Here is a 24,304-nt window from a genome sequence, read left to right as displayed (position 1 = left end):
AGGAGTTAGAGGTTAATTGTTCGCTTAACACCGCTTGAGAACTGTTTCTTCAAACTTATAGCAAAGGCCCGTGCTGCCGTGCATTTTGACAAGGTTTAAGAAGCAAATGAGGTCTCAGAGACCCAAGTCCTCCATAAATCATCGTTAAAAAAATGACGAAGAGTTCGAGGCTGGTCTTGCGCATAGAATGATACTTCAGGACAAGATCCTTGTCAATCAGAAGAGATCCTTACACCAGGTTCTTTTCGTTTGGAGGAGCATATGAGAACCATTCTTAACATCGCACTTGACATCTCAGAATGAACCATGCGACTTTATAGCAGATGAAGAGTTCTGATGATCCATCTTAGCTCCAACAATTAGATGGTCTAAAGTTTTGTTATGAGTTACGTGGGCCGATCCCGGCGGTACTGCAATACCGGGCCAACCCGTGAAGGTAGTGGAGCAAGCCCCGAGTCTAGCCTTCGCCTTCCAAAAATCAGTTTAACATTTGTTGTCTTCCAATGGAAGAGCTATCAGATGTTAAGCTGATAAGAACAGATACTACACTTTGATCTTAGCCTTTAGGCCGAGAAGCGATACCTGAGGATGGGTTCTTCCGGGCGTAGGCCCTGTCGGACGCTGTGTTTCTCTAGCGATGTATATCGAACGCTCGACCTTTTGGTCCTCTTGGGAAGCGAAGGATAAAATGGGAAAGGGAATATACGAAGATTAAAGATCTGTGCAGCATCCGTGCGGGTACTCGGGTCTCACGCAGGTAGCGCACACGCATACTCTCGCAATATTTTTTCCCCTCCAATAAATGGTGTGTACCGACTAGACTTTATCCTTAGTCCTGAAGCCCAATGGTCCTAATGCTTTTTGGTTAGATCGAAGGTTTGTTGGAAAGTAAATTTACAGAGACTTTGAGTTTTTAGACTTCATTCGTCTATTAGCGCTATTTGGAAGTTTTGAAATAGTTTGTCTACCAAAGCATATCTTTGAGCAAGCTTGATATGGTATTGGGAAGAATAGGAGTTAGAGGTTAATTGTTGACTTAACACCGCTTTAGAACTGCTTCTGCAAACTTATACCAAAGGCCCGTGCTGCCGTGCATTTTGACAAGGTCAAAGAAGCAAATGTGATCTCAGATACCCAAGTCCTCCATAAATCATCGTTAAAAAAATGACGAAGAGTTCGAGGCTGGTCTTGCGCATAGAATGATACTTCAGGACAAGATCCTTGTCAATCAGAAGAGATCCTTACAGCGGGTTCTTTTCGTTTGGACGAGCATATGAGAGCCATTCTTATCATCGCACTTGACATCTCAGTATGATCCATACGATTTTATAACAGATGAAAAGTTCTGATGATCCATCATGGCTCCAACAATTAGATGGTCCAAAGTTTTGTTATGAGTTACGTGGGCCGATCCCGGCGGTACTGCAATACCGGGCCAACCCGTGAAGGTAGTGGAGCAAGCCCCGAGTCTAGCCTTCGCCTTCCAAAAATCAGTTTAACATTTGTTGTCTTCCAATGAAAGAGCTATCAGATGTTAAGCTGATAAGAACAGATACTACACTTTGATCTTAGCCTTTAGGCCGAGAAGCGATACCTGAGGATGGGTTCTTCCGGGCGTAGGCCCTGTCGGACGCTGTGTTTCTCTAGCGATGTATATCGAACGCTCGACCTTTTGGTCCTCTTGGGAAGCGAAGGATAAAATGGGAAAGGGAATATACGAAGATTAAAGATCTGTGCAGCATCCGTGCGGGTACTCGGGTCTCACGCAGGTAGCGCACACGCATACTCTCGCAATATTTTTTCCCCTCCAATAAATGGTGTGTACCGACTAGACTTTATCCTTAGTCCTGAAGCCCAATGGTCCTAATGCTTTTTGGTTAGATCGAAGGTTTGTTGGAAAGTAAATTTACAGAGACTTTGAGTTTTTAGACTTCATTCGTCTATTAGCGCTATTTGGAAGTTTTGAAATAGTTTGTCTACCAAAGCATATCTTTGAGCAAGCTTGATATGGTATTGGGAAGAATAGGAGTTAGAGGTTAATTGTTGACTTAACACCGCTTTAGAACTGCTTCTGCAAACTTATACCAAAGGCCCGTGCTGCCGTGCATTTTGACAAGGTCAAAGAAGCAAATGTGATCTCAGATACCCAAGTCCTCCATAAATCATCGTTAAAAAAATGACGAAGAGTTCGAGGCTGGTCTTGCGCATAGAATGATACTTCAGGACAAGATCATTGTCAATCAGAAGAGATCCTTACAGCGGGTTCTTTTCGTTTGGACGAGCATATGAGAGCCATTCTTATCATCGCACTTGACATCTCAGTATGATCCATACGATTTTATAACAGATGAAAAGTTCTGATGATCCATCATGGCTCCAACAATTAGATGGTCCAAAGTTTTGTTATGAGTTACGTGGGCCGATCCCGGCGGTACTGCAATACCGGGCCAACCCGTGAAGGTAGTGGAGCAAGCCCCGAGTCTAGCCTTCGCCTTCCAAAAATCAGTTTAACATTTGTTGTCTTCCAATGGAAGAGCTATCAGATGTTAAGCTGATAAGAACAGATACTACACTTTGATCTTAGCCTTTAGGCCGAGAAGCGATACCTGAGGATGGGTTCTTCCGGGCGTAGGCCCTGTCGGACGCTATGTTACTCTAGCGATGTATAACGAACGCTCGTCCTTTTGGTCCTCTTGGGAAGCGAAGGATGGAGTGGGAAAGGGAATAGATCCGTGCGGGAACTTGGGTCTCACGCAGGTAGCGCACACGCACTCTCTTCTCCCTTAGGTACGGATTGATGGATTAAAGTACAGTGCGGTACAACATTTAGGTAGCAGCAAAAATTTAGATTCAAGCAATTCGCTTCCAATAAATATTAGTTAAATATCTCAATATTAGGTTGTACACAAAAACCTGCATCATTAGTAGTGACACTAGGGTTAATAAAACTTATGGCGAAAATAAATCATTCACATTGCCCGAAAAGCTTAACATCATCCGTCAGAAGCGGGTGATCCGAGCTACCCCGTTCAGCAGCAGTAGTCGTCGTCGTCGTCGTCGTAGTTCAGCATGATTAATGATTTTCTCTTAATACACTGTCAGACCATTTTTGGGTCCCTGTCCCTACAAGAAAAAAAACCCGTCTCCCGAAAAAACCCGCCAGAGTCAATGAGTACGCACCACCATCACCTGTTGAAGCGCAGGTTAATTCGGTTAGCAGTGAAACCATCCTGCGAAGGGGAAGGAGGTCAGTTTCAGGCCACAACAAAAAATAATAACCACTCGCTTCAGCCATCCCTCCCTTGCCCCCACGTCCCCCTGTCTGTTTGGATGAGTTGCAGAAAAGTTTGCAGATTTCTCGTCCCGGATTAGCGACTCGCACTCCAATCCGTCAAACCCGGTCAGGTTATCCCTGATCTAACGTGAAATGGTTTGGTAATTCGCACCTAGCTGCAAACTGCTGTGTGACAAACACACACACACACAAGCACGCACGCACTCATGCTCACTCTCTTATGCCGGCAGGAGAAGAAGAAACCGGACGGGCCGGGTCCCAACACCCGTCTAGGCGACGGCAAACACACGGACAATCGCGCTCTAATTTGTTTCATAATTTTGTAATGGAATAAATTATCATTAAAACGTACTATTGCTAACAAATCGCAGTCGCCGGCTGCCGTAAATGCTGGAGAGTCGGGGCGACAGGTTCCTTCTCGCAAGGAGGAACCCGGGAACCGGTCATCACTCCGCTCCGGATGTCTGACCGGCGGGGAAAGCCATTAGTCAGCGTTGAAGATTAATTTACGCGCCCGGTTGAGGTATTGGGGCGGCTCATTAGCGGCTCAGGAAAAGGGCCCCTTTTGCCAGTACTGACAGTTGAGACGAGTTGCCCCCAAGGAGGGCAGGAACCGTGTCAGAACATCGTCTACCACACCTTCGAATCAACCTGGTTCGGGAAGTCGTCAGCGTGGCACCACCGAATAGCACCTCCACTGTCCCGAAGGAAGCAGATCTTCATAAATTACCTTTAATGATTGCTAATTATTTTGCTCCCCCAACGATCGCTGCGCTCATGAGTGACATTAATGCGTTTAATGCTTCTGCTTTCGCAGATCGAGGATCTTACCATGGCCATGTTTGAGGATGCGGACAAGTACAATCGCGGTGCCATTACGTACGAGGCGCTCAAAAATCAGCTCGAAAAGCATGGCGGTTTGCTGGAGAATCTGAGCATAAGGTACGATCGGCTCACTGTGGTGTCTACGATCATCGCAAGCTTCACTGATGCCTCCCGTTGTTTTTTTTTTTTGCTCTAACAGTATCGATCGATGGTTGGTCCCACTGCCCCAGGACGACACGAAGAAGAAGCGCAAGAAAAAACCCTTGCCGCACCAGCTGACCGCACCGTACATCAAGAACAACTACGTGTATCTGTCCTTTCTGACCATCTTTACGCTGATCAACGTGGGACTGTTCGTTTCGCGTGCCATCCAGTACCGAAACTCGAACGGGTTCGTCATAATGGCGCGTGCTTGTGGTAAGCAATCTGGTCCACCGTGGCTGAGAAGCGCTCCCGGAACATCACTGAACATCACTCCATTCCCAGGGCAATGTCTCAACTTCAACTGTGCCTTCATACTGGTGCTGATGCTGCGCCAGTGTATCACATTTCTGAGGACCCGCGGGTTTACCGCGTTCCTGCCGCTCGATCAGCACATCTATCTGCACAAGCTGACGGGCATGCTGGTGGCCATCTTCAGCTTGGTCCACACCATCATGCACCTGTTCAACTTCAGTAAGTACATCACCGTGACACTCGGGGACCCAATCGAACGCCATCGACATCGACGACAACCACAAGCAAACTACAGCGGGACAGAAAAAAAAAGAGATTGCAAGCGCAAAAACACAAATCGAATCGAATTCCCGTACTTCTCTCGGTCAGTTCGATTCGTGATGAAATTATTATTCCCCGTTTTTATTACCATTACCATTAGCAGCATCGCCGGATAGCTGGTTCCTTCAGGGCGGAATCGTAATCATGGCTTTATGGCTTTATTTTACGCCCAAACCGAAGTGGCGACGGTGGAAAGATGAGGTGCTCCAATCGCTCATTTCCTTCCCACAAAAAAAAAAAAATAAAATCGAGAGGAAGTCATAAAATGCGCCGTGACAGTGCATGTCTCCCTGCAGCGTACGGCCCGAATGCACTTCTATACATTGCACGAGCCACCATCGCCGATTGTGTGGTGGGATAAGGTCTTAAAATCGACGGAACGGAAAGCAAAATCGCAAGCGAGCGATATCGTAAATTATACTTTTATAACTCAATTTAGTGAGCTTTTCGGTGTCTTTCGTTGTGTTGTGTTTTAATCGGCGAAGCATCGTAAATGGTTACGCTTGCAAGCCCTATTTTAGATATTTAATTAGTCTGCCTTATATTTTTGTTGTAAATTTGTCCACTTCTTTAATAACATATTCCTTGTAAATTCCACCAACTCCTTTAGTGTATATAAATGTTAAATCTTACCACTTCTTGTAGATATCTTTACCTCCTTTTTTTCTCTCTCTCTGAACGCTCTACATTGTAGCTGTCACTCGATTTAATCTCTCAACCGCCGGCGTAATCTTATCTCGGGCCTCTTAGGCCTCCTTTCCCTTATCACAAGCACCTCCGGTTAAACCGGCACCGAAGCCTGCTCACCGGTCGATAATCGATGAAATATCAGCCGACCCGACCGACCGATCCTCCGGCCGACTGACGTATAATTGCCACCGTAACCTGTAACCGTAACCGATCGGAGAGCGTAGAATTTGTCTCGTTAAAAATTAATTTACCTCACTAACTCTCCGCGAACCGGTGCTGCATCCGGTGCATTTCCCCGACGCTTACTTTGTAGCGTAAAGCTTCGGCACCAAAGTTCCGACGACTCTCGCTGGCTGACGACGCGTACACTAATACGACCATCGGCACTTGTAACGACTTGTAACGCACACTCTCTCATTAACCTTAATCCCTAATCTTTCTTCTTTGTGTTTATCTTTCCATCTTTCCCGACCATACTATCGCAACCACCAACACCAACATTCCCAATTCGTCCTCTGCTCCTTGGCTCCCCCACTGTACATATACCAGCCACGATCGTTGTGAACGATCCGGTAATCAACGCCAACAACTACACCACGGCCGAGTGGCTGTTTACCTCCCGGCCCGGCCTGTTCGGATTGATTGGAGGCTGCGCCAATCCGACCGGTATCGTGCTGGTGGTGATCCTGCTGATCATGTTCATCTGCTCGCAGCCGTTCGTGCGACGCGGTGGCAGCTTCGAAGTATATTGGATTCGATCCTTTGTGTCGTTAGATTATAGCTTGATAGCTCCCTCGTGTGGTCGTGCCCCGATTTTTCTCATGCCTAATCTTTTCTTCTCGAAACTCCTTCAATTCCTTTTTTCGTAGGTGTTCTACTGGACGCATCTGCTGTACGTCCCGTTCTGGATATTGGTACTCTTCCATGGGCCCAACTTTTGGAAGTGGTTCATCGTGCCCGGTCTCATCTATCTGGTCGAGCGCACAATAAGGTAGGTACAGCGAGATAATGCTCTCCTGCGTCAAAAGAAGACTCTAACCTCACTTTTTTCTGCTCCCTCGTCCTCTACCACCGTTCCCAAAGATTAGTCTGGATGCGCACGGAACACGGCAAGACGTACATCTCGTCCGGCTTGCTACTTCCCTCCAAGGTGACGCATCTCGTCATCAAGCGTCCGCTACACTTTTGCTTCCGACCGGGGGACTACGTCTTCGTGAACATTCCCGCCATCGCTCAGTACGAGTGGCATCCGTTCACGCTGAGCAGTGCACCGGAGCAGGAGGACTACATCTGGCTCCACATTCGCGGGGTCGGCGAGTGGACCAACCGGCTGCACAACTTCTTCGAGCGAGAACAGGAACGTTTGCACAACGGCGAAATACCGGCCCTGGTGGCGGGAAGTTCTGGTGCGGGTTCGGTGTCAGCTGTTGCCGCACCCGCAACCGCTGGCGGTACGGTTGATGTGGTGCAGGAGAAGCTTAAAGCAACTGCCACCGGAACGATCCACAAGAGTTCTAGCTTTGAATCGGCACTCAACAAAGCGAAACCGGTAGGACCTGTGGGACCTATGCCCCGGGCCGCTGATGCGACTACACCGGCCGGTATTATGAAGCAGAGACATCCACCGGGAACTTCGAAGCTTGCCATGGAGGGTTACAGCGCACCGTCTCCGATGACGACGTCCACGTCCGGACAGCCTAAATTCGAGCGTCAAATGTCGGAGAACAGAGCTCTGAAGAAGATTCAGGCTACGCTGCAGAGGACCTTCTCTAGGCGCGATCAGCTAATTCCACGATCGAGTGGAGCTGGTGGTGTGGGTGGCATATCGAATGAAGGATTCTCCGGTGATGGAGTTGACGCAGGACCAGACGGATCTGGAACAGGATCCGAGCTGAAGGATGCGAAGCGTAAGGTTACGCCGGAACAGAGCTTGCACAAGTTGATCTTCCAGCAGAAGGTACCGCTGGAGAAATCGCTCTCGATGCCGGACATGCAGAACAAGTTCAAGAAGCGGGAGCGTATGATGGTGTAAGTAGTGGAGATGCCTCTTTTAATGCAAGTTATATAGCGTATTTCTGACGTGGATTCTCTTTCCCCTCTGCAAACAGACTGCGGGAGTACATGCGCTCGGAATCGGAACGCTCGTTCGATGAGGTTCAAATTCGCAAGGCACGACTTCAATCGCTCGGTCTGGCTTACCTGAGTCCTCAGAATAAATCGCTTGCGCAAAGCTTCCGCTACATGCGCAACAAACCGACGATCATTGCGTTTAAGACGCCGAGTCTGGAAAACTGTGAGCCACGTGACTCAACCAACTCGATCGTCGTGTCGCCCGGTGTCTTCACGCAGAAGGATGCCGAGGAAGGTCGCACAGCCGCAGGATCCGTACCGGCGGGCCCGGGCACAGCGGTAGTTGCGACAGGATCCTCCCAGAGTGCAATCGTGGCGGCCGGTACTGGGGCGCCTGGCACAAGGCCGGTTAACTACCCCGTTGGCAAACCGCTAGAGATCTACATCGATGGACCGTACGGTGCACCCTCGAGTCATATCTTCCAGGCACAGCATGCAGTGCTGATTGCAACCGGGATCGGTGTAACGCCGTTCGCTTCCATCCTGCAATCGATCATGCATCGCTACTGGAAGGCTCGGCACTGCTGTCCACGGTGTTCCTACGAATGGTCGAGCGAAATTCCACCGACGATCATGAACCTCCGTAAGGTGGACTTTTTCTGGATCAATCGAGATCAGCAATCGTTCGAGTGGTTCGTCAATCTGCTCTCGCAGCTCGAGATCGAGCAGGCAGAGCTTGGCGGTGCGATGGAACGCTTCCTCGAGATGCACATGTACATTACCAGCGCTCTTCAAAAGACGGACATGAAGGCGGTCGGCTTACAGCTCGCACTGGATCTGCTGCACGAGAAGGAGAAGCGCGATCTGATCACCGGGCTCAAGACGCGCACCAACGCTGGCCGCCCTAACTGGGACAAGGTGTTCAAACAGATTCAGGACCAGAAAAAGGGCAAGGTGACGGTGTTTTACTGTGGACCGCCACAACTTGCCAAAACCCTACGCTACAAGTGTGACCAGTTCGGGTTCCAGTTCCGCAAGGAAGTGTTCTAAGCTGTTATTCTGTTACTAACTGTCGGCTATCTTGAAGCATGCGTTTATCTGTTTGATATGAACATTATTTAATTTATCGTTTTGTGTTAATGTTTGCATCATCGTGAGGTGGCCCCCGTCGTCCAGCGGTAGACGGCCGTTATTGTTTTTGAAAACTCATTCCTGAGTGTTAATTTATTTATAGAGTGCGTCATTGCGATATCGTTCAGCACGCAAAAAATACTTTTATAGTCATGTAAATGTGCACATTTTACAAACTACACTGCCAACACGTTTAGGTTCGTTACAAATCCACCCAGCTATATTTATTGTACTAGAAGTAGCGAAATCAATAAAGCCGCGAGGCATGAACGAAGCTATTGATGGTTGTGTTCTCGAGGTCTTTTTAAATTTAAATCCGAAATAGCTGCACTAGACGAACGGCAAAATTCAAGTTGGAAGATTTTTCAAAATTTTAAACTGCTTGCGGAACCGAACAATAGATGGCGCTAGTGGGCTAACTAGTTTGGTTGCACAATTTTAGCATGGGGCACCGGATGAATGAAATGAATGAATAAAAATGATGCCACTTACCGTATTTCGAATATTATCAGCCTGTAAACGCGTTTTTTATCAATTACTTTCGTTTCGTTGTTGTTTATTACACTACACTATGCATTGGCATAACCTTCCGGAAGAAGGCAACGGATCTCCTCTGCTCCTTAGCTCTGTGCCGATGTGGGATACTTTTTCAGCACCTTGTTCAATTGCTTATAGTTCAGGTCCTTGCCAGCCACCAGCACACCCTTGCTGGACGTTTCCTTCTTGGCCATTTTCTTGTCCAGGAACACCTTATAGCAACGCTGGAAGGTGCCTACCTCCTTCGCACACAGGCTCTCATTAAAGTCGTGCGTTTTGAGGCAGGAAAAGAGCACGGCCATCTCCTGCAGGCAGGCGACATCGCTCGTTTTGTCTGTTTTGCCGCTGACATGGTTCTTCAGGCGCAGTGGCAACACCTCCTGAAACGGTACGTCCGCTTCGTTCTGTGGTTTGCGGGATCGCAACAGCGCGCTGGCCATACGCATCGTGTGGGCTTTGGTGGTGTGCGAGAGCACAAGTAACTGCAAAAGGAAGCCAAAAGTATTAAAATAAAGACGAAATAGGGCATTAAATTAAGAACAAACCTAATGAATAGAGCGAGCAACACTAGGGAATCTCCCGTGCCGGGATAAACGTAAACAAACCACCGTGTTAGATAATTTGACAGCTTGCAGAGATGTTGCCAATTGAAGTACTGAACCCAGCTGTATGTAAACAAGGCACCGCATGCTCACAAACCTGTCAATTTGGCAGTGGGAAAAGCGAAACAAACAACAACAATACCAACAGTAGATAAACAAATTCTCCAAGTCGCCCTGTTTTGCGATAAAAACCGGAAAAAGAACCGAAATTACATAGAAATGTGGTAGTTTCGGTTATGCAAGTGTTGGGCACGTTTCAATTTTAGCCTTTTATCTTGTAAGCAATAGTTCATTTAGCAAATAAATTACTCAACCCATAGCCCGTGCAAGATAACACAACGAATCAAAACATGAAACTGGCAATAAGTATAGGAGTGGCCGCAGCGGTCCGCTTTCTGCTGATGAACTCTCGCTACTCCCAAGGGATACAGAACCGTGTCGAAGTATCCACTCCGATAAACGCATGGAAACGAGGTAAGTGTCTCAAGATAAAAACACACAGGCCCCTATTTAACTACTGCCTTCCCATTTCCACAGTCGAGGAAGGTGCATATCTATACGCGAACGGAGTGAATCCGTACGATGGCGACGTGTACCATAAAAATCCCATCATACTGCACGCATCCCGCTGGCTGCTGGATAATGTCCCAAGTGCCATACCATCGCTCTTCATCCTGCTGGACGTGCTCACCGGGATCCTGCTACTGCTCGCCGCCCGTGTATTCATCCGTGAAATGTACGAAAAACAACGGAAAGAAAAGGAAAAGTACGCGAAGGATACGGACGAGCTTCATCTTGTGGAAACCGATCTTCGGACGGTACCGATGTCGGTTGGGTTTGCTTACCTGTTCAATCCGTACACGATCCTTAACTGTGTCGGACAGACAACGACCGTGTGGAGTAACTTCTTGCTGGCTGCGTTCCTGTACGGACTTTCGCGTCGTGCGCGACTGTTAAGCTTTCTGGCACTGGCACTCGAAACGCAGATTAATCTGTACCCGTTTGTGTTGCTCGCACCGGGAGCACTGCACATTGCCAATCATCAGCAGAATGGTAGCCGGTTCAGCAGTATAGCGACCAGCTGCGCATTGTTTTTAGGCTTATTTTTAGGAGTTAATTACTTCGGCAGCTTTCTGATGGGAGGTGACTGGAGTTTCCTCGATGCTACGTACGGCTTCATGTAAGTTTGCAGCAATTAGCACCAAATGCAAAAATGTATTTTCAATCGTGTTTTCCCATCCGTAGCATCAACTGCCGTAGCTTGCAGCCAAATATAGGGTTGTTCTGGTACTTTTTCACCGAAATGTTCGACCACTTCCGGACGCTGTTCCTGTACTCGTTCCAGATAAACGCCACCTTGCTGTATCTGTTTCCACTCACGTTCAAACTGCACAAGGAACCGATCATGCTGGCCACGATGCTGATCGGGCTGGCGGCTGTATTTCGATCGTATCCGTGCGTTGGCGACGTTAGCTTCTATCTCGCCCTTATTCCGCTATGGAAATCGATCTCCATGTGTAAGGGAAAAGCGTACGAAATGATTGTCTTTTTAAACAACTAACTTACTTTTGTTTCTTTTCTACCTTTTCCACAGTCATGAAGAACAATTTCATCGTAGGAGCAACGATGCTGGTCACGAGTGTGCTGGCCCCGACCGTGTGGCATCTGTGGATCTACAACAATTCCGCCAACGCCAACTTTTACTTCGGCGTGACGTTAATCTTCTGCACAGCTCAGGTAATTCTGCGGAGGGCCGTTTTGCATCTCCCCATTCAAAAGAATTGATTTTATGATTTAAATGCTCTTCCCCCATTTTTGCCAGATTTTCCTCATAACCGATCTCTTCTTTGGGTACATTAAGCGCGAGTTCTGCCTAAAGCACGGCATCCGTGTGTTGGTGGACGGCAAGGAGGCCCGAATTACGTTGGAGTATTAGCAGAAATCAGAACTAAGTCAGTCACTCGTGTTTGTTAGCGTAGGTAAGGGAACGTGCAGCAGCTGTAAAGAAAGCTTATAGAAACAAAACGAAAGAATAAATAAATTTAAACAAAATTTTCGGCACAGAAAAGCTAACACAGTTTAACAAACCCGGTGGATGTTTTTTTGATCACAAATCTTATTTATTGATACCAATAAAAGCCATTTGCATTTTTCACAGATTTTTAGATTTTTTTTGTCGTCCCTTCTTCGCGTTTGTTTGAATTTTCTTATTCCATTTTTTTTCTCTGACCTTCGCTCCTTCGCTCGCGTCACCTTTCCTTCCTTCCCACCACACCCACAAATCCCCGTTCGGTTTCGGCGGAATAATTTAATCGTTATATAAATAAGTTAATAGTCATTTTGTAGCAGTGTGTGCTTTTCTTGTCTCGCCAACATGGGAGTTGTAACGTTATGCCTCTCGAGTTCGGCCTGTGAGGACACCCACCACCAACCAAAACACCACTTTTCCACCTTTTCTCCATTTTCTCGTTAACTTCGGGCAAAACAACGAAATTCTTCTCCCATATGGCATGACCTTTCTTCCCGTGTGTGGTGAGTAGTGTGTCGGTGATAGAATTAAACCCCAAAGTTATGACAATTTGCAAGGAGCTGGATGCCATCTTGAAGGGTGTACGCAGCAATATAGAGACATTGGCCAAGCTCAAGTATCCTCGCGTTTAAGTATATCAAGATCCATCATGTGGAGGGAAGTATCCACAAGATGAGATCAGAACAATGATCTTACTCTTTTATCCGCAGAGATAAAAAAAATCACCCAGTCAACTGAGAACCGGACAGTTACTGAAGCCATTGTTTCTGGGAATGGGGAAAAGGATCATTAAGGTTTCGGTCTTGGACCTCTCGGAGCGGAAACTACTCCGCTATCCTAAAGTGATAGGATCCTTGATGCGGAGATCATCATATATCTATTACAATCTTTGAGGTCCTAAACAGCAGTAGAAATTCTTTCAGTCAAACTCCTATAGCTGCCAATCCAATATCCCGACTAGCGAATACATCAACGCTTTGCAATTGCAATAACTGCACAAAAGCATACGTACAATCTCATAAGGCTTGTCTCCCAAGGCTCAACGACATATAAGAGTACTTTGACTGTTAATGATCTACAGAGCGAACTCAGGCGAATTGCAACATCTAGGTCCTCTTCGAAGTTTCCATCTCCAAGTCTCTGCTGGTACTCTCTAGCACGCGCCAGAAAGTAGAACCTCCAAAAAATTCAAGGTCACCCATACGGACCCTCCCTTCCATCCTGTTTGACCTTCACACGCACAATTTATAGCCAGATCAGTTCTGCAACGAACCATCCCTCTGTTTTCTAGGAACAAAAAGGGCTCTTCGTCATGACCCCTTTAGGTTAGGTTTCCTTCATCCTTTTTGAACGTTGTGATCACAACTTGACTAACAAAAGGGGAAAATGCTACGGGGTGAGAATTCATACGCACAGGACACACACACACACAACATAAAAATATAAGGCCGTTTTGCACAAACTCAACAAATCCCACCCATTATTTTCGCTCGCGTATTTGGCTTGGCCCTGGATTGGTACTTTTAACGAGCATACAATCAGTCACTCACATTTCCGATCCCCGTTGTCGTCGTTATCCGTGGCGGTTTAGTTAGAGATCATCTTCTTTTTGTTAACGGAATCAACTCCGTTCCCCGTTGCGTTAAAACTAACCTCTGTATGTGTGTGTTTGTGTGCTCCATCCGTACCACACATGCGCGCCCGATATCCTTAAGATCAGTCCTTCTTTTAATCGATTAGATCGATTCTCGTCCACTAGCACACACACACACACACACTCTCTCTTTCTCTCTGTCTCTTTCTCCGCTACTTCGAGTTTAATCGTCAGGCAGTTCTTCGTTCCTTCGTTCACGGTAAATATTATGAAAAATAATTTCGAGATTATCATAAAACGATAATCCACCACGCTCCTGCGCTCGGACTGCTGTTACTGTCTCCTGCTGGTTATCCTCCCATGTTACACACACGCCTTCACACCCCGAACAAGGCGCTAACTACTTCGCTTGATAATAGTCTCATCTGCTTCGCAAGGACACAACGCCGAATGTTCCTCTTCGTTCGCGGATTCACCTCCAATAAATACACCCGTCCCAAACGTGCGTGTGTGTGCCTATCTCGTTTGCTTCCCGGGACTTCCTACCGGACCACACAACACAACACACCACAGACATCTTGGCTTCGTGTAAAAGTGACTGGTTTTGTGTTTCTTAAATTCAGGTTCATATTGTGGTTTACTCTGGCTCATAACTTCCATGACGCCGAGAGACCTTCATCATCCCTTTTCGCTCATCATCAGAGGGGGCTCCCTCTTGATCACATATGTTAATGCTGTGAACAATATACAAGTTTAGTGTGTGTGTGTGTCTTCTCCCTTGTAATGCACGTGGTGTGTGCGCCAGCCAACCTCCCGCTTGCAGTTTCTTAGCTGATTAAGGGCTTCCCCTTCCACTCCACTAGCTGCATCATGGGTTTCGAGTAAATGTGATCTTCTGGTCACCTGCCCGTTGCTTCCATCACCACACGCACTGCTAATTGTACTACAATGGCTTGCTTTTGCTAAATCATCTTTCATCCTCCGGACGGGTTGCTCTACAAATACGACGCAGGAGGGTAGGAGAGACAGGACGTAACGAAAAAAAACACTCTGTCATGTGCTCCGGGGGAACTTCCTTTTTCAGAGAGGGTTTTCCCTCAACAGGGATCAACAGGGAGCTGATTTGCAGCTTCTTAACAGCGTCCTTAGTTGGTTGTGCCGCAAAAAAAGAATCTCGTCAGCCGGGCTTCGCCCCCTACTACACCATTTGAGTAGTGCGATATCAAACTCTTCAGGGCCTCTCCATTATTACCCTCGTTCTTCGTATTGTACGCTGTCTTATCACAGGTGCAAAACCAGGATGCTTGCTGTTGCTCTGAGATCAGCTTGGCTTACTTTCCTAAAAGATCTCCTCATCTAACGTTAAACATTGTAGGAACCTTGTCCTCAGTGCTTCTTCGTTGCTTGTCCTTCTCCCCGTTCTAGGGTTTCTCGTCTACCAAGAGATCTTGCAATCAAATCGGACGTCCAAAAGAGTCTTTGCTACCATAATAGACCTTGTCGCTACAGCTCCAACTTTGAAGGTACCATACCATATCATATGAATCCCCCCGGGAAACCATTAGTAGGTATTGCAAAATAACACCAACTCAACCAACAACCCTGACTCCAGACCGGACGTCGTATGAAGTTGAAAACGATCTTCTCCTCGTGAGTGCGTGTGTGTGTGTGGGGGTAAAAGTTGGTCGTCTACGGCGGTTCCTTCTATATCGCTACTACACCTCTCTTACTACTGTAAACCACTCACTTCCGTACGTTGTTTTAATAAGCTTTGTACGATGATTTGCTTCCCCCTATCCTTCTCCTCTTCACATACGCCTAGCCCCATATCATCACCTCCCTTATCTTCGTCCTAATCCCTCATCTTCTCCAAGTGTTATTATCTTCTCTCCTTCACGTTTTTATACGTTTTTTTGTTTGTTTCTTTTTTCATCATTATGCTTCTTTATGTGAGTTATATTTATGTGTGTGTGTTTTTTTGTTTTGTAGACGTTCATCGACACAAATAAAACAGGCTGACACTACAGTAGAGAGGGAGAGTAGCATCAGCTTTCATTTACTTATTTGAGTTTACTTCTTTAAGCTTGTGTTTTTGTTTGTGTGTGTGGGGGATATATTTGTATTAAATGCTGGGGGGGGGGTCCACGCTTTGTTTTTACAGGTGTGACACGATGAGGGCTTTGCTCACACTGAGTGTTAAAAACATCATCAACCTAAAACGATATAATTGTGTTTGTAAGCACACATACGTAAGTTCTGCTGCTACACGCTCCTCAGCGGTTGCTAATATAAAGGGTTGTTTGTGTGTTATGTTTTGTTGATACAGTTGTGAGACGCGCGCGTGTTTTGTGCTTGTGTGCGCCCGTACGATTACACGTCTCTCTACACACACGCACACAGGCAGAACTATAAGAAACAGGGCGAAAATTAAACGTACCGACCTAAGTATAAAGCAAATCGCTCACTCACCCATCCAAATCCAAAAATCCGAAAAATACAAACGCCACCGGATTGTCGGCCATGTTTTTTCTCCATCTTTTCTCCCATACCACCGCATCAGAGGACCTTCTCCTTCGGGTGTGCGTCAAACACTACGGCCAAAAGCAACAGAGATATACACATACAGGGGGGGTGTGTTTGTTTGTTTCGTGTTAGGATTACGTTTTTCTTGTTTTTCTTTTCCGCCAGCTTTCACAATAATTCAAATTAACCACTATTACAAAATTCTTCAATTTCCTCTCATTTAACTCCAATCTTCTGCTGCTGCTGCTGCTGCTGTTGCTGCTTACTACACTCATACGCACCTTTCCCGCTCTCTCTCTCTTTCTGACAGTCTATGCTTGCGGCGCCTTTTGCATTCCAGGATGCAGCACAAAAAAAGTCTTCGGTATGCTTTCGAAGGGGGCATAACCACTACTACGACGACCTTTAACTCTTCAAAAATGGTGAGGAAACAACACAACACATTTGTCCCTCCACCGTGTCTCTCTCTCCCTATCTGTCCGCCTTGCTACTGCCTGCATTAGAGGTTTTTAGAGAGACATTAGATAAGGGATCCTCTCTCACCCTATGTAATACCTTTCCATTTCGCTGTTCTTAACAGAAACGTGGCAAACTACAGACAAATGTGACGCAACTTCCGGCTTTGTCCTCTTCCTTCTCTGCTCCGCGTCCCTCAGTTACCAGCGCTGAGAGAGAGCTTGTTCTCCTCCTGTTCAATTAATCCTATGCTTTTGCGAAAGTTTTTGCCTGTTAAACTGATTTAATTTAAGCCTCTCTCAACGTCGAATCGACCGTTTGTGTGTGTGCCCATTGAAAACATAGGCGTTAATATAGTGACGAAGAAGTTCCTTGGAGAGAACTTCAAAAAAACGAGGGCGATCGCGTCCTCTGCTCAGCAAGAATGAATTAAAGGAAATCCTTGAGATTTAACCCCTAAAATAGTCTCTTCTCTCTATCCAACCCCCCCGGATGGTAGTCAGCTCTCCCTCTCTCTCTTTCTTTTCCGGCCGAACCAGTTTGTGTAAAGCTAATACATTTTGTCGTCGTGATCCTTTGAGGCGAGAGGTTGAAACAACTTCAAGAGAGAGAGAGAGAGAGCGAGCGAGTGGGAATAGGGGAGATATGATGGGGACGTCTTCCATCTTAAGAGACAAGAAGTTAGGGGCTTTTGCTTGCTTGTTTGTTTGCTGTTTGCCATCATTTTCCGTTACCTTCATGATCAAACACGCTAGTAGCGCGTGTGTTTGCGCTGCTGCTGCTGCTCTTCCGCTTGCTTTGTTTTTTGAGAGTGTGTATAATATAATGCGCATAGTTTTGTTGATTTTACTTGTGTTTTGTTTGTATTCATCATTTTTGCTTCTTTTAATCAATAATGTTTAAGGATAGTGTTTTTTTGTTTCTTTATAATAAATCAAAGTTACCGGGTCTCGACTCTTTCTGTCGTGTTATTCTTACTTTCCGCTACAAGTCCTACCAACACACAGTACTCGGCTCCTCCTGTCCCCCTATAATAATGATGACCTTTCTTCTTTATGTGTTCGCGCTTCACGCCATCATCCTAGAGTCGCAGGCATTATCATCATCGCACTAGAGCGCACGGCATGCGGATGTTGCCATACAAAAGGGAATACAAGTGTGTATGTGTATTCCCTTCCGGTGGCCTCGGTTTAGAGCTTGAATCGAGGCTTGGTGGCCGATATGGCGGCAGCAGCACACGCGGCACCACCACCAACCACACCAGCGGTCGCGCCAGCTGCCGCCCCGATCGGTGGCACGACCGTTCCGACGCCGTACGGCGAATGACCGATCAGTGCAGCGGCCGACGAAGCTGCCACCGCCGTTGCGGTGCCGTAGTAGTTGTCTTGCAGCACGTAACCGGCACCAGGGGGCGCGGGTGCGCCCGCCCCTCCACCACCACCAACCCCTGCCGCCGTCTTAAGAATAGTTGACTTGGTCGTCTCGGCAAAGGTCAGCTGCTGCTGCTGCTGCTGGGTATGCGGATGCGCATAGTGCTGGTGGGGAGGGGGGCCACCCTGCTGTGGTGGCTGCTGCTGCTGCTGCTGGGGATGATGATGGTTCTGCTGCTGCTGCTGCTGCTGGTGGGCAATGTTATGCAGATGGGGCGGCCCGTGTTGTAGACCGTGCATTGGTGGCCCGGCTGCCGACGCCGCCGGATGATGCGAATGATGAGGATGATGATGATGGTGGTGAGGTGGTGGCGCCGGCGGCTGTTGCTGATGATGGTTCATCTGCGACTGTTGCTGTTGCTGCATGTGCTGCTGCTGCTGGTGATGATGGTGATGTTGCTGCTGCTGCTGCTGATGCGGAGATGATGATGCATTCGCAGCTACTGCTGCGGCCGTCGTAGAGGAGGAGGAGGAGGACTGATGTGGCAAGCGGAAATACGCCGCAGTGCTGTTGTTACTGCCACACCACGACGAGTAACCCGACTTCTAATCCCGACCCTTGTTCTCTGTGCAGTCGCGACTCAAGTGGCCGATCTTGCCACAGCTATAGCACGACTTATCACCGGACGGACAGTTGCGCGAGATGTGGCCACTCTTGTTGCAGTTGTAGCACGACACGTTCATGTCGCGGTCGCTCTTCTCCGGGCAGTTGCGCGCCAGATGGCCGCTCTGGTTGCAGTTGTAGCAACACGAGTCGTCCGGGGACAGGCTGCAATCGCGCGCGATATGGCCACTGCCTGGAAAGCGGTTGAACATATATACAACTTATTTAGTATATGGAATCGAGAGACAAGGACGAATAAGAATAAGAAGCCAAAATCTAAATTTCTGAAAGAGTTCAATGGTCAGTGGTCCCCCCACATCGGGCTGCTCTGCAGGGGGTTCAAAAAATGGGAGGTTCCCCAATCGAATCATTTACAACATCCAGCCCTTATCAGTGCATATTATACACGTCCTCAGAAGAAACGAGGCTCAACTTGCGTACTTGCGTGTGCAAAAATAATCAGCTCCCGTCTTATCGGCAACCCCACACTCTCTAGCTTCTGATTATAGAAACAAACCGTAACATGCTAGTTTTATGCTGTACTGATAACCACACTCCCATGCAGAGTAATCAAGAAGTTCCTGGTACAATATTTCCGTAGCAGAACCTTGCTGGATGTTCCCCTCTCCTTCAGTTATTATGAATTCCCCAGAGCATGTAAACCCAGCAGGTGGGATGTGGAAAAACCTTCACTGAAGGCAAAGCTCCTTTTCAAACGGAAAATCATCAAGAGAAGAAAATTCCCACACAAACACACAAACGGACAAGACAGCAGCAGCAGTGAGAGACTCACTCTGTGCAGCGGACACACCGTAATGCGTTCGTCGTTCGGGTTGTGTTGCTGCTGCTTTCTGGCATGGCGCGCATGTACGCCACACACCATCACACACCATCACACACCATCATCATCATCGTCATTACCGCCCACACACCGCCTGAATTTTCACATTGAGTTCCCCGTGAGCGAGAAAGTTGTTACCAACCAAAACGAACATGATTACCGTGATGATGAAAAGATAAAAAAAACTGGTGCAAGAAAGCCGCGCGCCGGTAGATGATTGATTAAATTACATCGATTAATTTCAGGTTTCATCTCAACCTGGCATCAACGCACCCGGGGGCGGAATGAAAACTCTCCGCCAGAGAAAAATTAAAATTGGAGCTTCATTCTACACCGCCGATCCGGGTTCAAATTGTCTATCCGCACAACTTGTAAAAAAAAAATACGTGTTTGCGTATGCATGCATAATCAATGCGCCATTGATCATTTCCACTTCGCAGCCGAGTGCGCGCATGAAGCAGGTGAAGAAAGAAGAAGCAGCAGTATCTCCACCGCAGAGCCGCAGCTGTAATTTTCTGCTCGAAAGCGATGGAAACCCCCCATGTAGAAGACAACCAGCAAAAAACAGGATAGAAACGGGGAAAAGAGGTTGCCAACGTGACGACGGTGTAGTACACGTTACGTTGCTAAGGCAGTCAATGAGAACGGATTGAATCAGTACCACCACACCACCACCGACCACCGGCGTAATTAGAGTAGGCCTTGAGAAAAACGAATGAAAGTACATACTTTTTGCTTGTACAGCGTGCGCGTCACAAGGCACACACACACACTAAATTCTATAAATTCTACTTCCTCAAAAGGTCCTGGCCTGCCTAATAGATCATAGTTTTCTTCTTTGGCACTACAACCTCAGGCGGCCATATTCTAGCATTCATCCATGGGATAATGAACCGGGCAGTGGGACTTGATACCGGTTCTTTCACGTTAGAAATCGGAGCCCCTTAGACCACGGAGCACTTGGCCAATATGCCGAGTAAACAGAATCGCCAAAATGGACGGGCGCCCGCGCGGTGTAAAAATAACACCACCAACCAGCAAGCGCGCAATCACGAAGAAGTAATGCAAACGACGCAATATAATTTTGCTTTAAAAAAATCATCACACATTTTCATAAACGCGCCGCGGCGCACAGCACGAGGCACAGAGAAGAGAGTGCGATGATGATGATCGCAGTAGCAGCAGCAGCTGCCGCCATTGTAATCATCCACTAACACACGTCCACACACGTGAACATAACACCATTTTCGTGTTTCTATTCCGCTCGGTTGGCTGTATGCGTCTCGTCAAATGGCAGCGCGATCTGGCGGCAGAATCGTTGAGCACACACACACACTGCACACCGGCGAACGCATTTCAGGCGCAGCCGGCTACCGGCACTCGGTGTAAATGTGTACGTGTGCTCAACAAAGAATACCGGAAAACCAGTTATAAAAGAGGGAAACTTCATCTTAAGAAAATTAGAATCCCTGACTTGGAAGGAAAAACCCGTAAAGCCACATGGAGCAGCAAGATTGCTGCTACACACACACACCAATATAAAGATAGCCGCCACGCATGCCGCGCGGCGCACACGTTTCGGCAGTGGTGTTGGCGCTGTGTGCCGGTACTTTTTTGTCTACGTCAAAGAGACAACGTTGACAGCAGGGCAGCAACATAACCCAACAAAATGTGCAGTTTCCCCCCAATGGCAAAATCTAATCTTCTAGTTAGCAATATTTCTATAAGCCCAACTCTACAACTAAAATAGATAAAAGTTATTAAAAGAGAAAACATAACCTAACAACATATCAATGCTTGGTACTCACCGTTGCACCGGTAGCACCGGTCCAGGTCCTCCTTGCAGTCACGGGCAAAGTGTCCCATCTGGTTACACTTGTAGCACTTCTCCCGGCGGCCAAAGTCCCGACGGTCACGGGGTCCACCGACTCCGCGGCCACCGCCGCCACCAACGTTCTGGCAGTCGCGGGCATAGTGACCGGGACGGTCACACTTGAAGCAAGTGTTTGTCGTCATCATCTTGGTGCTGTTCTTTTGTGTTGTTCTGGGTTGTTCAGAAAAGAAAATTCACAGTAGGCTGTGTGTGCTCTCGGGGCTTCTCGCTGCTTTTCTCTCTCTCTCACACTCTCTCGTCCTCTCAACTTCTCTTACTCTTTCGCACACTCTGCGGAATAAAAATTAGGTACACCATTTTTTTTTTCGTTTGCTTGTTGGAAGATAATGCACGCTCTGATGGGCGGCGAGTGGTTGAGGCTCGGTTTTTTGGTTCTGGTCACGATGATCGGAACGTGCGCGACGACGAATGAAAGATCAGGAAAACAGGAACCGGGGACTTTGTGGACGGAATTATAGTTTGAGGGACATAAGATACACACACAAACACACAGACGCGACGCTGGTATGGAGAGATGTCCTCTTACAGTGGTTGTGATGGGTGCTGCAGCAGCTTTTCTCGCCCCGTGGAAACCGCGAGGAAGAATAGAAAAATTTGTACCGATGATGAAAAACTCCAAGATGTCGGTCGTCAGTCGCGTAGGTAGCCCTTTCCATACTCTCCTGCTCAATTGGTCTTTCTCTCTTTCTCACACATACACATGAACACCCTTCCTCTCTACTATCGAAATCTCATCATCAACGCGAATATACGAATAGGCGATATTTTCAAAACTTCCTGGCAGTCATCTTCCGGAAAAAGGACAGTTTCGTGTTCTCCTGTTGGCACATTCCATTGCGGCACATCATCTCATACACGTATGTGTGTGCGCGCGTGTGTCTCGTTTTCCACGGAGCAGCTCCAGTGCACGATACTCAGGTTGGCGTTGTGCGATGGCTCGGAATCGAAAGTCGGCTGGCGCTATGCGGTCTACACGCGCAATTGCCGCTGTTGCTACACACAGTAAGCGAAGGTTTTGCAACGAAGAAACCCATGACCTTCACACGCCACACACAACGGAACTCCATTATACCGTGGGGGGTGGGTTGCTCGCTTGCTTTTCCTCGGCCAACTGCGATTAGAACAATGTCACCTTCTCTTTCTCTCCCTCACTCTGCCTTCTCCTCATCCATCTCGCGCACACACACCCCTTCCCTCTTCAACTCTACCTCGCTTCCTTGCTTCCTCACATCCTCTTCTCCCTCTCTCTCTCTCTCTCTCCTTCAATCCATCTATCTTGTCCATTGTCAATTGAACAAATTTCCTCCAACGAATGAGAAATGCGTAATACCGATATGGCCGATGTGGCGACCCATCGTTTTCCTCTTGTCCTGTGCGCTCTTCTGTGTGTGCGCGCCCGTGTAGCCACAGGGGCCTCTTTTGCATCGCGCGCCCCGGTCGCCATTGCGCTAACCAGCGCCCGGTTTTTCGAAGATAGAGGGCGCGCGCACAGTGCAAATGCATGCCGCTGCCGCCGCCGCCGCCGCTGGTGCTGCTGATGCAAGAAATGTGCCATCGCGAAAAAAGACTTCCGGATATGTGTGTACGCTCGCGGTGTGTCCGTAAGTGTGCGCGTGTGTGTGCCAATCGAGTACAGCTTTTCATCGAGCGCGAGAGTTGGGCCTCCTCGACTTTTCGCCAGTCAGAGGAACCATTTTTTCCACGCGTGGGCCCTCTGTGTGTGTGTGCCTGCATCTGCGTTCGTGTGTAGGGTCATAGAGCAATGGGGAGCCCTCTCCTATGGGATCGATTTTCCATCGTTCACACACCACAGCACGGCGGCTCCCGTCCCCCTGCCGCAACAAAGAGCTCCACTCCTTTCCCCACGACGTTTGTCTCGTCGCCGGGGAAGAAGGAATCGGTTAGAAAACCTTTTTCGACTAGATATATGTCAGTTCTTTTTTCCGTTCGTTCGTTCGTTCGATCACGGAGGTCTCGCACCCAGAATAAATACCACGTCCCACTCCTCATTCATACCTTCGACTCCTCTCGCTCAAACACCGGGCACTTCGCTTCTCTCCTCCAGGATCAGGGGCAAAACCACACTTTCAGAAAAAGGTAATAACTCTGCTTTCTCCACGAAACACCACGGAACACACCAACGCTTCTGACTCGACTGCTACGACTGCTCCACTCGCTTTGATCGCAACCGTTTCCCGTGCAATAGGACGACCGACGGCGTGTGCAGAATTTTCACGGAAGCGCTTTTGAGTCTAGTCGTCGTCCGGCCCGTTGTCGGCGTTTGACGTGCGCGACGGCTGCGGACGGTGCCGCCGATGCGGCGTACCATCTCGTGCGCTCTCGCTCGCGCCCGCACCATTAGAAGCGAGATGGAAGGTGGTTGCGCCACTGTTTCCGTCTCGGAGTGAGGCTTCCAACTGACTCTCGTAGTCACGGTGCACAATGAAACACGCGCTGACGACGGTCGAAATTGTTTGGAATGTCAGGGTTACTAAACTGCGCACTGGACCCGTTGTGGTGATATTCTGTTCTAAAGTGTTTTGGACGAATTTCTATTCATTTTCAATCGTAGGTAAGTGTTTACAACAGTGAATTAGTCTGGTTATTGATTGATTTTGAAGCAATGTTGCAATTAGTAGCTGATTTGTGCCAGAAACAAAGATTTTACTCGCGGGAAAGATGCTTGGTTTGGTTTTATCCACCACCGTTATTCACCACTCTGGAAGGTGAAACGTTGCAAGTGGTCAAAAATAGCGAAAATTCAAGTTTGAATTAATAAATGCAGCTATAAATTAGGTTAAAACCAGCAAACATGTGACGAAGGAAAGAAAGATAATTTAAATGCTTCAAGATAAGGATTTTAACCAGTTTGAGCAGTATAACGAACAGCAAAAAACCAATCTCCATAGTGTGGTGTGTTTTCCGATCGATGGGCTGAAATATTTCAACCTGCGCTTTTCAATTTGACCGTTTCTGAACACGCATGTGAATTATGTCACCAATAGA

The 24,304-nt window shown here is 47.7% G+C and overlaps 4 protein-coding genes and 3 non-coding genes across 14 annotated transcripts in view; 2 read left to right on the top strand and 5 right to left on the bottom strand.

The window, feature by feature from the left end:
• The window catches only part of LOC118513779 (NADPH oxidase 5), a 65,054-nt gene extending 55,986 nt beyond the window's left edge, over positions 1-9,068 (top strand). For 6 of the 7 annotated variants that reach the window (XM_036059960.1, XM_036059959.1, XM_036059958.1 and 3 more), the window contains 6 exons: positions 4,113-4,237; positions 4,320-4,795; positions 6,137-6,330; positions 6,457-6,578; positions 6,671-7,615; positions 7,696-9,068. In XM_036059960.1, coding sequence (XP_035915853.1) covers positions 4,113-4,237; positions 4,320-4,795; positions 6,137-6,330; positions 6,457-6,578; positions 6,671-7,615; positions 7,696-8,707 — 2,874 coding nt within the window. In that variant the 3' untranslated portion in view covers positions 8,708-9,068. The remainder of the gene's footprint in view (positions 1-4,112; positions 4,238-4,319; positions 4,796-6,136; positions 6,331-6,456; positions 6,579-6,670; positions 7,616-7,695) is intronic. The other variant, XM_036059961.1, reaches the window with a different exon arrangement.
• On the bottom strand, positions 386-580 carry LOC118514922. The gene has a single exon (XR_004906897.1). It is a non-coding gene; the product is annotated as a U2 spliceosomal RNA (small nuclear RNA).
• LOC118514925 lies at positions 1,398-1,592 on the bottom strand. Its single transcript, XR_004906900.1, has one exon. It is a non-coding gene; the product is annotated as a U2 spliceosomal RNA (small nuclear RNA).
• On the bottom strand, positions 2,410-2,604 carry LOC118514921. Its single transcript, XR_004906896.1, has one exon. It is a non-coding gene; the product is annotated as a U2 spliceosomal RNA (small nuclear RNA).
• A 255-nt stretch (positions 9,069-9,323) lies between the features above and the next one.
• On the bottom strand, positions 9,324-9,998 carry LOC118513788. The gene is made up of 2 exons (XM_036059972.1): positions 9,871-9,998; positions 9,324-9,807 (listed from the first exon to the last, which is right to left on the bottom strand). Exon 2 carries the CDS (start codon positions 9,769-9,771, stop codon positions 9,409-9,411), a length of 363 nt encoding a protein of 120 aa, XP_035915865.1. The 5' UTR covers positions 9,772-9,807; positions 9,871-9,998; the 3' UTR covers positions 9,324-9,408.
• Positions 9,999-10,003: 5 nt separating this feature from the next.
• Positions 10,004-16,335, top strand: LOC118513781 (phosphatidylinositol glycan anchor biosynthesis class U protein). Its single transcript, XM_036059965.1, has 5 exons — positions 10,004-10,401; positions 10,465-11,107; positions 11,173-11,444; positions 11,522-11,664; positions 11,750-16,335. Exons 1-5 carry the CDS (start codon positions 10,278-10,280, stop codon positions 11,861-11,863), a joined length of 1,296 nt encoding a protein of 431 aa, XP_035915858.1. The 5' UTR covers positions 10,004-10,277; the 3' UTR covers positions 11,864-16,335.
• On the bottom strand, positions 16,183-23,576 carry LOC118513786 (CCHC-type zinc finger protein CG3800). 2 transcript variants are annotated; one of them, XM_036059970.1, is made up of 3 exons: positions 23,315-23,576; positions 21,213-21,568; positions 16,183-18,756 (listed from the first exon to the last, which is right to left on the bottom strand). In XM_036059970.1, exon 3 carries the CDS (start codon positions 18,323-18,325, stop codon positions 17,720-17,722), a length of 606 nt encoding a protein of 201 aa, XP_035915863.1. In that variant the 5' UTR covers positions 18,326-18,756; positions 21,213-21,568; positions 23,315-23,576; the 3' UTR covers positions 16,183-17,719. The 2 variants fall into 2 exon arrangements, with proteins under 2 accessions (XP_035915863.1, XP_035915864.1); XM_036059971.1 differs by having other exon boundaries at positions 23,315-23,547.
• Positions 23,577-24,304: the final 728 nt, after the last annotated feature.

Source organism: Anopheles stephensi, chromosome 3 (genome assembly GCF_013141755.1).
Source record: "Anopheles stephensi strain Indian chromosome 3, UCI_ANSTEP_V1.0, whole genome shotgun sequence".
In the NCBI taxonomy this organism is placed as follows: domain Eukaryota; kingdom Metazoa; phylum Arthropoda; class Insecta; order Diptera; family Culicidae; genus Anopheles; species Anopheles stephensi.
The sequence above is the reverse complement of the archived record's forward strand: the minus strand, read 5'-3'. Positions and strand labels throughout refer to the sequence as shown.